Genomic DNA, 14,335 nt, shown 5'->3' with positions numbered 1-14,335 from the left:
TTATGGTTTACTCAATAAAACCCTGCTTAAAGCAACATTTCAAAGTTGCAAATTTCTGTTGAAAATGCCAAAAAAAAATTAAAGCAACAAAATACTCTTATTGACTTCTGGGCAACAAGGAGTCTAATTTTGCAATTCCTTCCTGCACAATCACGACAGTAAAATTCATGGCCGAATGGTTCAAGAATCACATTTTACTACTACCCAATTTTATGTTTATTTTGATTAACATTTTATAAAACACTAAATTTGGTGAACAAAAGCAGAAAGCCTAATTACAAGCAACCTGCTTAATTGGAAATGTATTGATGGAAGTTCAAATACAATTTGCTATCATGTGAAAAAACTAGGCCTTGCAAAGGCGACTAATGGATCACATGAGTAGACTTAGCCATCCATTATGCTGAGTACGAAAGACATGAGGGAAAATAATGTCTCAATACAGCTCAGTTACAAGTGTAATACACAACAAAAGCATCTCTCTGGCAGGTCATTCTCAATGGAATGAAGCATTTTCAGTTTAAGTAATAGGCTTTTCAGCTGATGCACTTGTAAAATGTTATTTTGGAAAAAAACATACTGAATACTATAGAATACAGTTAAATATATACACATCGGTATTCCTGACCTTTGATCCAGGTCAGAAATACTATTCCTCAAAAGGCAGGTTGAAAAGGACAGGCATTCCAAACGGAATACTATATTGCCAAACAGACGTAGATAAGAACTGCTGACTTTAGTTGGCCCAGATTGCTGTATCTTTCTCCATGTCTCTTACTTTCCCCCTCCATTTCTCTCATACATACTGCACTAAACACCCTTCAACTGACTTTCCCTGCCCCCCCCCCCACCTTGTAGAAGTTAACAGTTATGTATAAAACCAGTACATATGTACAAAAATGACAGTCAGTAAAAGACCTACTGGCCCATCCAGCCAGTCTCTCACAGTTGTGATGTGGTATGCATATTATATACATTCCCCAGCCTACCCAGAGTCTTGTATTCTCCTGGAATTGGCTAAAAGCCAATAAGCACAGGCCAATTAGAGGGGCAGGGGGAACTGTAAATTTCCTCTTTGATGCCCTTGGGTGATCAAAACTAGTCTTGCTCTCCCATCACTCCCCTGGATTCTCTGCATGCACAACCTGCCCTAGTGCATCAAATTCAAAAACCTTAGCTTCATTTACAAATCCCTTCACAATTTCATCCCATATTACCTTTGCAACCTCGTCCATCCTTATGAGGCAACTCTGCAATTTGGTCCTCTAACTCTGGCCTCCTATGCATCCCCATACACTACTTCACAAATAGTTGTAAAACATTCAACCATCTTGGCTCTGTTCTCTGCCATTCTATCCCCAAAGTGCTCCAGCATGATGCTTGTCCCTCCTCCTTCTAAAGCCTCTTCAATCTATCATTTCAGCTGTGCACTTGGTCAATAACCCTAACTCTTTCAACAGTACTCAGCATTAGCTTTTCCTCTGCGGAGTGCCTTGGGCCATTTTCTATGTTAAAAGGTGCTGTGCAAATGCAAGATGTTTTTATCAGATTGAACTGGCAGAGGGATCTCCACTGCATGGATAGGTGGAAAATACTTAATTGATGGAATGGGAGGAATTGTACATTGGGCAGAAAGATCTGTTAGAAAACCAACAGCAACAGCCAAATGTGAGATCAAAAAAGAAAAGCAATACCAAAATTTCTAAGATTAACTGATAATTGCTGGTACCCAGAAAGAAGGAATTCAGAAAACATTGAAGGCTAACAATGCTGCTGTAACCTGCTAACAGGTTACACAATACAGATAATCACTCAGTTTTGGCATCAAATTCAACAAAACGTCATTCCTGCTCACTTGCTTAAGTTATTTTGTGACCGTACTGCTATAGTGCTGTATAGTGCTGTAAAAAGACAGAGGCGCAAGGGGAGAGCCAACTGTGCAACAGCCCCAACAAACAAATTTCTCTGCAGCACCTGTGGAAGAGCCTGTCACTCCAGAATTGGCCTTTATAGCCACTCCAGGCGCTGCTTCACAAACCACTGACCACCTCCAGGCGCGTATCCATTGTCTCTCGAGATAAGGAGGCCCAAAAGAACTGCTATATTCAATGGCCATTTGGAGAAAGTGTTATATTTTTCAGTGTGTTGCACTTATTTTAGTCGCAATAGGAAGCACAGCAGAACAGAAATATTTACATCTCGTGAATTATTCTTTTCTATATTTGTCCTCGAGGCGGCCAACATCCCCAGCTTATACACACTACTGAGTCAGCGGCGCTTGAGATGGCTTGGCCATGTGAGCCGCATGGAAGATGGCAGGATCCCCAAAGACACATTGTACAGCGAGCTCGCCATTGGTATCAGACCCACCGGCCGTCCATGTCTCCGCTTTAAAGACGTCTGCAAACGCGACATGAAGTCCTGTGACATTGATCACAAGTCGTGGGAGTCAGTTGCCAGCGTTCGCCAGAGCTGGCGGGCAGCCATAAAGGCGGAGCTAAAGTGTGGCGAGTCAAAGAGACTTAGCAGTTGGCAGGAAAAAAGACAGAAGTGTAAGGGGAGAGCCAACTGTGTAACAGCCCCGACAAACAAATTGTTCTGCAGCACCTGTGGAAGAGCCTGTCACTCTAGAATTGGCCTTTACAGCCACTCCATGCACTGCTCCACACACCACTGACCACCTCCAGGCGCTTACCCATTGTCTCTCGAGATAAGGAGGCCAAAGAGAGTTTACTTCAGTCCATGAAATCACTTATTCCTGTTAAGTAACTTAAGTTTCACAAATTTGTCAATGCCAGCAGTAACGCACATGTTTAATTTCAAAAGTATACAAGATTGGGTTCATGCATGTAGAGCGAGCAAACTCACATTAAAAAGCACCTTTTCAGCCTCAGGGCATCCTAAAGTACTTTACAGCCAATGATGTACTTGTCAAGTGCGGTCGCTGCTGTATGCAGGAAAAACAGCACAACATTCCAAAATCAACAATTAAATAAAAGCAAAATACTGCGGATGCTGGAAATCTGAAACAAAAACAAGAAATGCTGGATTCACTGAGCAGGTCTGGCAGCATCTGTGGAAAGAGAAGCAGAGTTAACCCTTCAGGGTCACTGACCCGAAACGTTAACTCTGCTTCTCTTTCCACAGATGCTGCCAGACCTGCTCAGTGAATCCAGCATTTCTTGTTTTTGTTTCAACAATTAAATAAATGACCAGATAATCTTTTAGATGTTGTTTGAAGAATAAGTACTAGTTTGGACACTAGGCAGATAGCCCCTGATCATCTTCAAATACTATCTTCTATGTTTACCTCAGAGGACAAACGGGGTCTCGGTGTAATATTTCATTCGAAAGACTGAACCTCTGACAATGCAGCACTCCCTTAGTAATGCACTGATGTGTGAGCCTCGATTGTGTATTCCAAGTCCCGAAAGTGAGACTTGAACCCACAACTTTCTGGCTGTCGACTACAACGACATCATTACAGGCACCTGTTTGCATCCAGAGCTTCCCTTCTTATAAAAGCGTGACCAAGATTTTAAATACGTAAATAAAAGCAAAATACTGCAGATGTTGGAAATCTGAAACAAAAACAAGAAACCCTTGGGTCTTTGACCTGAAACGTTAACTCTGCTTCTCTCTGCACGGATCCTGCAAAATCTGCCGAGTATTTCCAGCGTTTCTTGTTTTTGTTTTAAATATGTAGATGTATTTTTAATGTACACACACAATTAGTATGTTTTACTAATACCCTGTCAACACAAAGCATATCAGCAATAATCGATTCTTGTCCCAATGCGCTCAATTTAGTAACTTACTCTGTTTTCCTGATCTACTTTCTCCTAGAAGAGCAAATTTTCGAAAACAAGTGGTTTATTTCCTTTTGGTCTCTATGGTTCCGAACAGAGCCGTCGCCGTTGCTGTTCCTGTGCCTCCGTCGCTCGCCTTGTTGGACTTACCTTCCCGCAGAGACTGTGAACTTTCCCCCACTTCCGCCCCGCAGACGGTGGCTCCGTGGCAACAGGGACTGCGCAGAAGCGAACGGTGCGGTCAAATTGAGAGCCGCGCTGTAGAAACTGCACGAGCAGTAGCAATAGGGGGTTGCACCAGTCATTTTATTCACTCTGTTTAAAAATGTCACCTATATTAATTAATTTTAAACCCTCTTTAACCAGGGCTCTTGATTGTCCCTCCTAATATGTCTTTTATTTGACTCGGTGTTCATTCTTGTCTAATATAAAAGCAAAATACTGCGGATGCTGGAAATCTGAAACAAAAACAAGAAATGCTGGAATCACTCAGCAGGTCTGGCAGCTTCTGTGGAAAGAGAAGCAGAGTTAACGGTTCGGGTCAGTGACCCTTCTTCTGGCCTGTCTGTCGTGCCTTGGGTCGATTTTAAAAGCGCCATAATATGAGTAGTTTTAAGAATAAGCGCAGCTCCAAATGTTTCAATAGTTTATGTACGGTCGCTCTTATAAAATAAATCTCACTATCAGCTTTTGCCTGATTTAGTTATGTCAGTTATGCATTATTTGTCTTTTGGCATCATTTTGAATGTAAATATCTGTGGCGGCCCCCGTATTTATAAGATTAAAACACTATCAAAAGGACAAAGTTCATAATGTAGCCCTTGCACTATCACAATCATCTTGATTGTGCTTTCATAATAGGGTTGTTTTCAAATCCCTCCATGGCCTCTCCGCTCCCTATCTCTGTAATCTCCTTCAGCATTACGCTGCTCCAATTCTGGACTGTTGAACATCCCTGAATTTAACTGTTCCACCATTGGTGGTTGTGCTGTCAATTACTGAGGCCCGAAGCTCTGGAATTCCCTCCCTATGGCTCTCTGCCTTTCTACCTGTCCTTCCTTTTTTTGAGACTAGTCTGTTAGCAACCTTGGTGTCACATTGACCCAGAGATGAGCTTCCAAATACATATTCATGTCACCGCTATGAGTGCTTATTTCCACCTCCACAACATTGCCCGACTTCTCAACTCATCTGCTGCTGAAATCCTCATTCATGCCTTTGTTACTTCTAGACACCAATGCACTTCTGTCTGATTTCCCACATTCTACCCTCTGTAAATTTGAAGTCATCCAAAACTCTGCTGCCTGTGTCTTAACTCACAGAAACAGAGAAAATAGGAGCAGGAGTAGGCCATTCGGCCCTTCGAGCTTGCTCCGATATTCATTATGATCATGGCTGATCATCCAACTCAGTAACCTGTACCCATTTTTGCCCCATATCCTTTGATCCCTTTAAACCAAGAGCTATATCTAACTCCTTCTTGAAAACATACAATATTTTGGCCTCAACTGCTTTCTGTGGTAGCAAATTCCACAGGTTCACCACTCTCTGGATGAAGAAATTTCTCATCATCTCAGTCCTGAATGGTTTACCCCGTATCCTTAGACTATGACCCCTGGTTCTGGACTCCCCCACCATCGGGAACATCCTTCCTGCATCTACCCTGTCAAGTCCTGTTAGAATTTTATAGGTTTCTATGAGATCTCCCCTCACTCTTCTGAACTCCAGCGAATATAATCCTAACCGATTCAATCTCTCCTCATACGTAGGTCCCACCATCCCAGGAATCAGTCTGGTAAAGCTTTGCTGCACTCCCTCTATAGCAAGAACATCCTTCCTCAGATAAGGAGACCAAAACTGCACACAGTATTCCAGGTGTGGCCTCACCAAGGCCCTGTATAATTGCAGCAAGACATCCCTGCTCCTATACTCGAATCCTCTCGCTATGAAGGCCAACATACCATTTGCCTTTTTTACTGCCTGTTGCACCTGCATTCTTACCTTCAGCGACTGGTGTACAAGAACACCCAGGTCTCGTTGCATATTCCCCTCTCTCAGTTTACAGCCATTCAGATAATAATCTGCCTTCCTGTTTTTGCTACCCAAGTGGATAACCTCACATTTATCCACATTCTACTGCATCTGCCATGCATTAGCCCACTCACTCAACTTGTCCAAATCACCCTGAAGCCTCTCTGCATCCTCCTCGCAACTCACCCTTCCACCCAGTTTTATGTCATCTGCAAATTTGGAGATATTACATTTAGTTCCCTCATCTAAATCATTTATAGTGTGAATAGCTGGGGTCCTGGCACCGATCCCTGTGGTATCCCGCTAGTCACTGCCTGCCATCTGGAAAAAGACCCATTTATCCCGACTCTTTGTTTCCTGTCTGCCAACCAATTTTCTATCCATTGCAATACACTACCCCCAATTCCCAAGCGCTTTAATTTTACATGCTAATCTCTTGTGTGGGACGTTGTCGAAAGTCTTCTGAAAGTTTAAATAAACCACATCCATTGGCTCCCCCTCATCAACTCTACTAGTTACATCCTCGAAGAATTCCAGTAGATTTGTCAAGCATAATTTCCCTTACGTAAATCCATGCTGACTCTGTCCGATTCTACCACTGTTCTCCAAGTGCTCTGCTATAAAATCTTTGATAATGGACTCGAAAATTTTCCCCACTACCAACGTCAGGCTGACTGGTCTATAATTCCCTGCTTTCTCTCTACCTCCCTTTTTAAATAGTAGGATTTTGTTAGCTACCCTCCAATCTGTAGGAACTGTTCCAGAGTCTATAGACTCTTGGAAGATGACCACTATTTCTAGAGCCACTTCCTTAAGTACTCTGGGATGCAGACCATCAGGCCCTGGGGATTTATCGGCCTTCAATCCCATCAATTTCCCCAACACCATTTCTCTACTAATACTGATTTCCTTCAGTTCTTCTCTCTCACTAAACCCTGTGTTCCCCAACATTTCTGGTGTGATATTTGTGTCCTCCTTTGTGAAGTCAGAACCAAAGTACGCATTTAGTTGCTCAGCCCAATAATAAAGTCCCCTGTTTCTGACTGTGAGGTACCTACATTTAGCTTCACCAGTCTTTTTCTCTTCACTTACCTATAGAAACGTTTACAGTCAGTTTTTATGTTCCCGCAAGCTTGCTCTTGTACTCTATTTTCTCCTTCTTAATCAATCCCTTGGTCCTCCTTTGCTGAATTCTGAACTGCTGCCAATCCTCCGTCTGTTGTTTTTTCTGGTGAATTTATATGCCTCTTCCTTGGAGCTAATGCTATCTCTAATTTCCCTTGTAAGCCATGGTTTGGCTACCTTTCCCGTTTTACTTTTACGTCAGACAGGAATAAACAATTGTTGCAGTTCATCCATGCGCTCTTTGAATGTTTGCCATTGCCTTTCCAACATCGTCCCTTTAAGTAACGTTTCCCAATCTGTCATAGCCAACTCGCGCCTCATACCTTTGTAGTTTCCTTTACTAAGATTCAGGACCCTTGTCTCAGAATCAACTACGTCACTCTCCGTCTTGATGAAGAATTCTATCATATTATGGTCGCTCATCCCCAAGGAGTCTCGCACAACTAGATTGTCAACTATTCCTCTCTCATTACACAATACCCAGTCCAGGATGATCTGTTCTCTAGTTGGTTCCTCAACGTATTGCTCCAGAAAACCATCCCGTATACACTCCAAGAATTCCTCCTCTGCGGTATTGTGACTTATTTGATTTGTCCAATCTATATGCAGATTAAAATCACCCATAATTACAGATGTTCCTTTATCGCATGCGTCTCTAATTTCCTGTTTAATGCCATTCCCAACATTACCACTACAGTTTGAGGGTCTATATACAACCCACACTAAGGTTTTTTGCCCCTTAGTGTTTCTCAGCTCTACCCATACAGATTCCACATCGTCAGAGCTAATATCTTTCCTCACTATTGCGTTAATTTCCTCTTTAACCAGCAATGCAACTCCACCGCCTTTTGCTTTTTGTCTGTCCTTCCTAAATACTGAATATCTCTGGCTGCTCATTTCCCATCCCTGGTCACCATGCAGCCATGTCTCCGTAATCCTGACTATATTATACCCGTTTACATCTATTTGCGCGATGAATTCATCCACTTTATTGTGAATGCTCCATGGGTTAAGGCACAAAGCCTTAAGGCTTGTCTTTTTAACATCACTTGGCCCCTTCCCACTATTTTTCACTGTGGCCCTGTTTGATTCTAGCCCTTGATTTCTCTGCCTATCACTTTTCTTATCCCCCTTATCGTCTTTTGTGCTTGTCTTTGATCACCCCTCCTCTGACTCCTTGCAAAGGTTCCCATCCCCTTGTCATTTTAGTTTAAACCTTCCCTAACCACTCTAGCAAATACTCCCCCTAGGACATCAGTCCCGGTTCTGCCCAGGTGTAACCCGTTCAGTTTATACTGGTCCCACCTCCCCCAGAACCGATCCCAATGCCCCAGGAATCTAAAACCCTCCCCCTCACACCATCTCTTCAGCCACGTATTCATCTGATATATTCCGCTATTTCTACTCTAACTAGCATGTGGCTCTGGTAGTAATCCTGAGATCACAACCTTTGAGGTCCTACTTTTCAACTTATTTCCTAACTTCCTATATTCTGCTTTTATTCCTGTCCTAATGACCAATTACCCATGTGCTCACATTGCCTCCCGATCAAACAACATCTTGATTTTTAAACTCTAAACCTTGTTTACAGTCCCTCCATGGTCTCACCCCTCTCGACCCATCATTGTAATCTCCTCCAGCCTCACAACCCTCCAGTGGTGGCAGGAATAATAATGGAATCCTCCACTAAAGGAGAAAATAAAAGAACATCTAGAAGAGTAAAACATAATAAGGAATAGTCAGCATTAATTTCAAAAGGGAAAATCTTGCTAGACCAACTTTATTGAATTTTTGAGGTAAGAGAGAGTAGATGTAGTAATGCAGTAGATGTAATTTAACTGCATTTTCAAAAGGCCTTGATAAGGTACACCATAATAGATTAATAAGGTCACAAAATGTGAAATTAGGGGACAAGTGGCAGAAGGGATTGCTAACTGGTAGAAATTCAGAGTGGTAGAAGCTGGGAAGTGGTGTTCCACAAGGATCAGTGCTGGGACCACTGCTGTTCACAATTTACATTATCGATTTGGAGTTTGGAATCAAAAAACACTATTTCTAAATTTGCAGATCACAGCAAATTGGGGGGGTGGTGGTTAGTCAATACAGAGGAGGACTGCAACAAATTACAGGAGAACATTAATAAACTTACAGAATGGCAAATAGTTGGCAAATGAAGTTCAGCACAGATAAATGTGAAGTAGTACATTTTGCTCGGAAGAATAGAGTGATTGCTTATTACATTGAAGGTGCGAGTCTAGGTGGGGTAGAGAAACAAAGGAATCTTGGAGTACAAATACACCAATCAGTAAAGGTTTCGCCAAACTTGTTTGATGATACTCCTGTAAAGTGCTTTGGGCATTTTACTATGTTATAGATGCTACATAAATGCAAGACAAAGGATCTGAGAACATATAAAAACAGAAAACGCTGGAAATACTCAGCAGGTCAGGCAGCATCTGTGGAGAGAGAAACAGTTAACAGTTAACATTTCAGGTCGATGAACAATCATCAGGATTGAAAACTTTGGGCAGCTCATTTCTAATGCTCCATGTCAGGCAGCTGATTGTCCTTTTCATAGAATCAGAGAATGATACAGTATAGAAGGAGGCTATTTGGCCCATCACACCTGTTCCAGCTCTTTGAAAGAACTATCCAATTAATCCCACACACCAGGTTTGTCCCCATATCCCTGTATTGTTCCCTTCAAATATTTATTAATTTTCTTTTTGAAAGTTACTATTAAATCTTGTTCCACCATCCTTTCAGGCAGTGCATTTCAGATCACAACAACGCGTGTAAAAAAAACTCACGTCACCTCCAATTCTTTTGCCTATTACCGTAAATCTATGTCCTCTAGTTACTGACCCCTCTGCTACTGGAAAGATTCTCTTTATTTGTTCATGAGTTTTACACCTTTATTAAATTTCCTCTTAACCTTCTCTGTTCTCACCTTCTTTAGTCTTGCCACATAGCTGATCATGTCTGATCCCATTCTAGTAAATCTCATCTACGTCCTCTCCAAGGCCTTAGCATCTTTCCTAAAATATGGTGCCCAGCCTGAACAGAATACTCCAGCTGGGGCCTAACCAGTGTTTTACAAAGGTTCAGCATAACTTCCTTGTTTTTATACTTTATTCTTCCATTAACAAAGCCAAGGATCCCATATAGTTTTTTTAACAGTCTTCTCAGCTTTTGCTTTTATCTTCAAACACCTGTGCACCCACACCTCCAGGTCACTCTGTCCCTACATCCCCTTTAAAATTGTACCATTTTCTTTATATTGCTTCTCCTCATTCTTCCTACCAAAATATATCACTTCACATTTCTCTGTCACAAGTCCACCCATTCCACTGGCCTATGTCCTCCCGAGGTTTTGACTATCCTCTTCATTACTATATTTCCAAGTTTTGTGTCATCTGCCAACTTTGAAATTATGCCATGTTTACCCACGTCCAGCTCATTAATCTATGCCAAATCTTTTGAGTCTGAAAACAAGTCTAAGATCAAGAAGACAATTCACCTTCGCAGCTGGGGATTGGGTATCTTTCTTTACTTCCTTTTTGTGTGTTTTCTTAACTTAATAAAAAAAAAGTCATTTTCTCCTTATTATTTTAGTCTGGTTCACCATTTCTGTTTGATTTGATATTTGTTGCTCATTGGGAATATTTAAGTCCTGGCCGACCTCGACATGCCGCGCATGCGCCTTTGGCTCGATGGTGCGCTGGAGTTCAGCAGAGGAAGGAGTGAGGGTGGCGGAGTTAGGTCAGTTTTTGGCGTTTGTAATCTTGCTCCGGCTTTGAAAGATCAATTGTGCGATTATTTCAATGGCTTATTAAATTGTGATTTTATATACCAGCCCTTTGGGGGTGGGTTGGCTGCGGTGCTCGTCATGTACAATCTAATTACAAGTCAGCGTATTACCAAATAATGTCAATGTTGCTAATAATTTACAAGAATCATCAAGTTGCTACTAAAACGTTTTATAAATAAATATTGGCGGTATAAACAAAAATAACCTGCAGAATATGGTGGAACAAAAACTACTGGGTCAAGTATCGTGTGGAGGGAAAAAAAAGTTAACGTTTCAGGTCGATGAATTTCTTCAGAACTAGAAGTAACGAGAGGGTTAATGAGGGTGGTTTGGTTGATAGTGCGTGTATATGGACTTTTTAAAAGGCGTTTGATAAAGTACCTCATAATAGACCTGTTAGCAAAATTGTAAACCATGGGATTACAGGGGCAGTGGTAGCATGGATACAAAACTGACAAAGGGACAGAAAGCAGACATAAATGGTGAAAGCGAAAGCAAAACTCTGTGGATGCTGGAAATCGGAAACAAAAACAGAAAGTGCTGGAAATACTCAGGTCAGGCAGTACGTGTGGAAAGAAAGGCAGAGTTAATGTTTCAGGTCATTGTGACAGGTTCTGATAAGTGTTGAATGGTTGCTTTTCAGACTGTAGGTCAGTATTAAATCAGCTGCTCTTTCGTGTACAGTAAAAGCTTTGTTATATGGCACTTTATCAACCAGCAAGCTGTATTATCTAGAATTTCCAAAATCTCCCAAACAAGTCTCCATTTATAGTATCCCGAATCTGTCCATCACCTCCCAGATATCCCCCAAAGCTCTCTGGGGCTGCATTTTTCCAAGTGCAGTCGATTGTCTTTTGCATTAGTTAGTGATACTGCTGACAGTCTTGTTAGTGTGCTGCTGGCAGTCCATCTTGTTCATATCCGCCATTGTGTTGAGTGTGTCCTTCTTGTACTTTGTATGTAATAATTTCTCTTAAAAGTAAAACTATTGTGTTGTACAACTGTTGATTAACCAGAATTTTTGATTATCTGGCACATGCCACATAATAAAACTTTTAATGTATATTAAAGGCCCAGACTTGGATGTATAGGCTTTCCTTTGTTGTATCATTCTTTGATTCTGTGGAGTTTAAACAAGTGCAGAGCCAGGGAAAAGATGGGGAGAAAGCAAGCAAGAAAGGTGGAAGTCTGTGATCAGGTGGAGGGCAGGAGTGATTTAAATGACACGTGGTGATGCTGTAAGGGAAAATGTGGAAAAATTAGATCAAGCAACCTCAACAGAATATGCAGCAAATACTTAGCGGATCAATCAGAGAACAAAAGGTAAAAGTTTCAAGTGTAGACACTTTCATCAGAACATTGTTTCAGGTGTATTGAAATGGTTAACTTACCTGCTGTCTTATACAGATATGGACTAACCTACTTAAATGTTGCCAGCGTGTGTGTGTGTGTGCTGCTAGGCCATTTCAGAAGGCAGTTAAGAATCAACCACATGCTATGGGTCGAGGGTCACATGTACAGTAAAGTTGGCAGATTTTCTTCTGTAAAGGGCAGTAGTGAACCAGATAGGTTTTTATGATAAAATAGTACTTTTGTCGTCCCCATTACTGTGACATGCAGGTGAAATATTAGTTGGATCAGTTCTAAAGTAACACTCCCTCTATGCTAACATTTCTATTTCTAACATCAGCTGTCACATTTGCCTCCAGGGTCTTAGATTTGAACTCAGATACCATAACTAAAAAGAGCAAGGTTGCAGTACTGCAGCACAAATATCTAAACTTGAAATGTAAATCTGTGTGATTGCATTTTGTGGGATAATCAAATCTTTTATTTTAAAAATTGTGCATTATCTTACAGAAATGGATAAAGTAGTGAACTGTCTGTATCGAAGACCTGAAGCTCTCTTCAGACTGATCTGCTTTCCCTGGGCTGGAGGTGGATCTATACATTATGCTCAGTGGGGAAAACACTTTAACAATTCAATAGAAGGTAACACCATACAAATGATTTGATGTATCTTTTCTGTTAAATATACTTGGTAATAGATTGTGTATATAATATTATCGCACTGGGTATACTCTTACAGAGATTAGGAATAACCTCAACAAACCTTTTATGTTCATATATTTTGCTCCATATCTCTCTTCCCCCTGCCCCCTTTCCTTGTTAGATCCCCAATCATGTACAGTCCAAGAGCAGAATTATCTTAAATAAGGATTTCTCTACTGATGCTGTCAATGCTACTCTACGTCAAACTGATAGAAGCAACGTGAAAAACTGTTGTGACATCTCAGTCAAAACAAATTTCTATCTGGTCACCAACTTGGCTTCAGAGAAGTTCAGTTAACTCACAATGCTCTTAATTTTGTCTATAAATTTGCTTATTTCTCCCCACTTGTCCTTAAGTTAGAATATGTACTATCATTTAAAAAATCTGTGATAGGAATAGTCAGTTGTTAAGCTGCTTATGTAACTTTTGTAAGAAAATTCAAAAGTCACACCATAATAAATGGACATGTTCTATGCAGAGTCCCTTAGGGAAGCTTATTGCTACTCATTTTATCATTTTCATTAATGACCTCACAAGATACTTCCAAATGAGAAAGGTCATTCACCCTTCATTAAATCATCTGTCCAGAAAGATCCTAAAGTTTCCCTATCTCCATGGTGACATCCAGCTGCTTCCTAAATTACTTGGGGATTTTCAGCTCTACTGTTCTGTTGAAAGTTTGTTTCCTTAATCTGCATGATGAAATTCCTGCTATCAGTCCTAAATTTACCTTTTATTCATTTGATCTGATCTGCTAGTGTCCTCTTTCAATTTAATTTAAAATAGTATTAATGGTTTATTTTTTCCTGCACTTAACTGTTATATTTTCTAAGGGTACCTCTCAGACACTCTTACTAGAAAGCAGAAAGAGTGATTTGCATTTATGTATCCCTTTCATAATCTCAGGATGCACCTAAGTACTTTTAAATTTTAATTACTGTTGTAATGTAGGAAATATGGCAACCAATTATGCACAGCAAAGGCCTACAAAAACAATGAAATAAATGATCAGGTCATCTGTTTTTAGATATTGCTTGAGGGATAAATATTGTCCAGGATGCTAGGAGAACTCCCATGCAATGCTTTGAATAGTGTGATAGCGTCTTTTATGTCCACCTAAGAGGGCATCATTTTAACATTTCATCCGAACAATGGCACCTTCAACGTCCTGAAATGCTAGGCTAGATTATGTACTCCAGTCTCTAGAGCGGGTCTGAGCCCATGATCTTCTGACTCAAGTGAGAGTGCTACCACTGTGTCACAAGTGACACTGCACTAGGCTGAAAAGGCTAACTTTCTCCAACCTTTCCTTAGAACTCAGACTTTGACACTAGACTCATGGCTCTTTGTACATTGTTTCCTGTGCTTGATTGTCTTCCTTGTGTCTCGACAACTAGAACTGGATGCAATATTTAACGAGCAGTCTGACTGGGGTGTTACAACGTTAGATCACAACTTCCTCTGAGCTTTATTTTACTGTTTTGGCCATGCGGTTTAACATTCTAT

At 40.9% G+C, this 14,335-nt stretch overlaps 2 protein-coding genes across 9 annotated transcripts in view; one reads left to right on the top strand and one right to left on the bottom strand.

Moving 5' to 3' along the window:
- Nucleotides 1-3,975, bottom strand: part of crot (carnitine O-octanoyltransferase) — a 71,966-nt gene extending 67,991 nt beyond the window's left edge. For 3 of the 4 annotated variants that reach the window (XM_068012946.1, XM_068012939.1, XM_068012961.1), the window contains exon 1: nucleotides 3,819-3,975. The gene's annotated coding sequence lies outside the window, so the exon portion shown is untranslated. Of the gene's footprint in view, nucleotides 1-2,868; nucleotides 2,948-3,818 lie in introns of all 4 variants that reach the window. The other variant, XM_068012954.1, reaches the window with a different exon arrangement.
- A 6,680-nt stretch (nucleotides 3,976-10,655) lies between these two features.
- olah (oleoyl-ACP hydrolase) overlaps nucleotides 10,656-14,335 on the top strand; it is a 62,269-nt gene continuing 58,589 nt past the window's right edge. The window contains exons 1-2 of one of the 5 annotated variants that reach the window (XM_068012913.1): nucleotides 10,656-10,727; nucleotides 12,637-12,768. In XM_068012913.1, coding sequence (XP_067869014.1) covers nucleotides 10,679-10,727; nucleotides 12,637-12,768 — 181 coding nt within the window. In that variant the 5' untranslated portion in view covers nucleotides 10,656-10,678. Of the gene's footprint in view, nucleotides 10,728-11,151; nucleotides 11,331-11,404; nucleotides 11,427-11,990; nucleotides 12,100-12,636; nucleotides 12,769-14,335 lie in introns of those variants that run through there. The other 4 variants (XM_068012927.1, XM_068012912.1, XM_068012914.1 and 1 more) reach the window with 4 other exon arrangements.

Source organism: Heterodontus francisci, chromosome 2, assembly GCF_036365525.1.
Source record: "Heterodontus francisci isolate sHetFra1 chromosome 2, sHetFra1.hap1, whole genome shotgun sequence".
In the NCBI taxonomy this organism is placed as follows: domain Eukaryota; kingdom Metazoa; phylum Chordata; class Chondrichthyes; order Heterodontiformes; family Heterodontidae; genus Heterodontus; species Heterodontus francisci.
Note: the sequence above shows the minus strand (reverse complement) of the source record. Positions and strands in the feature narration are given on the sequence as shown.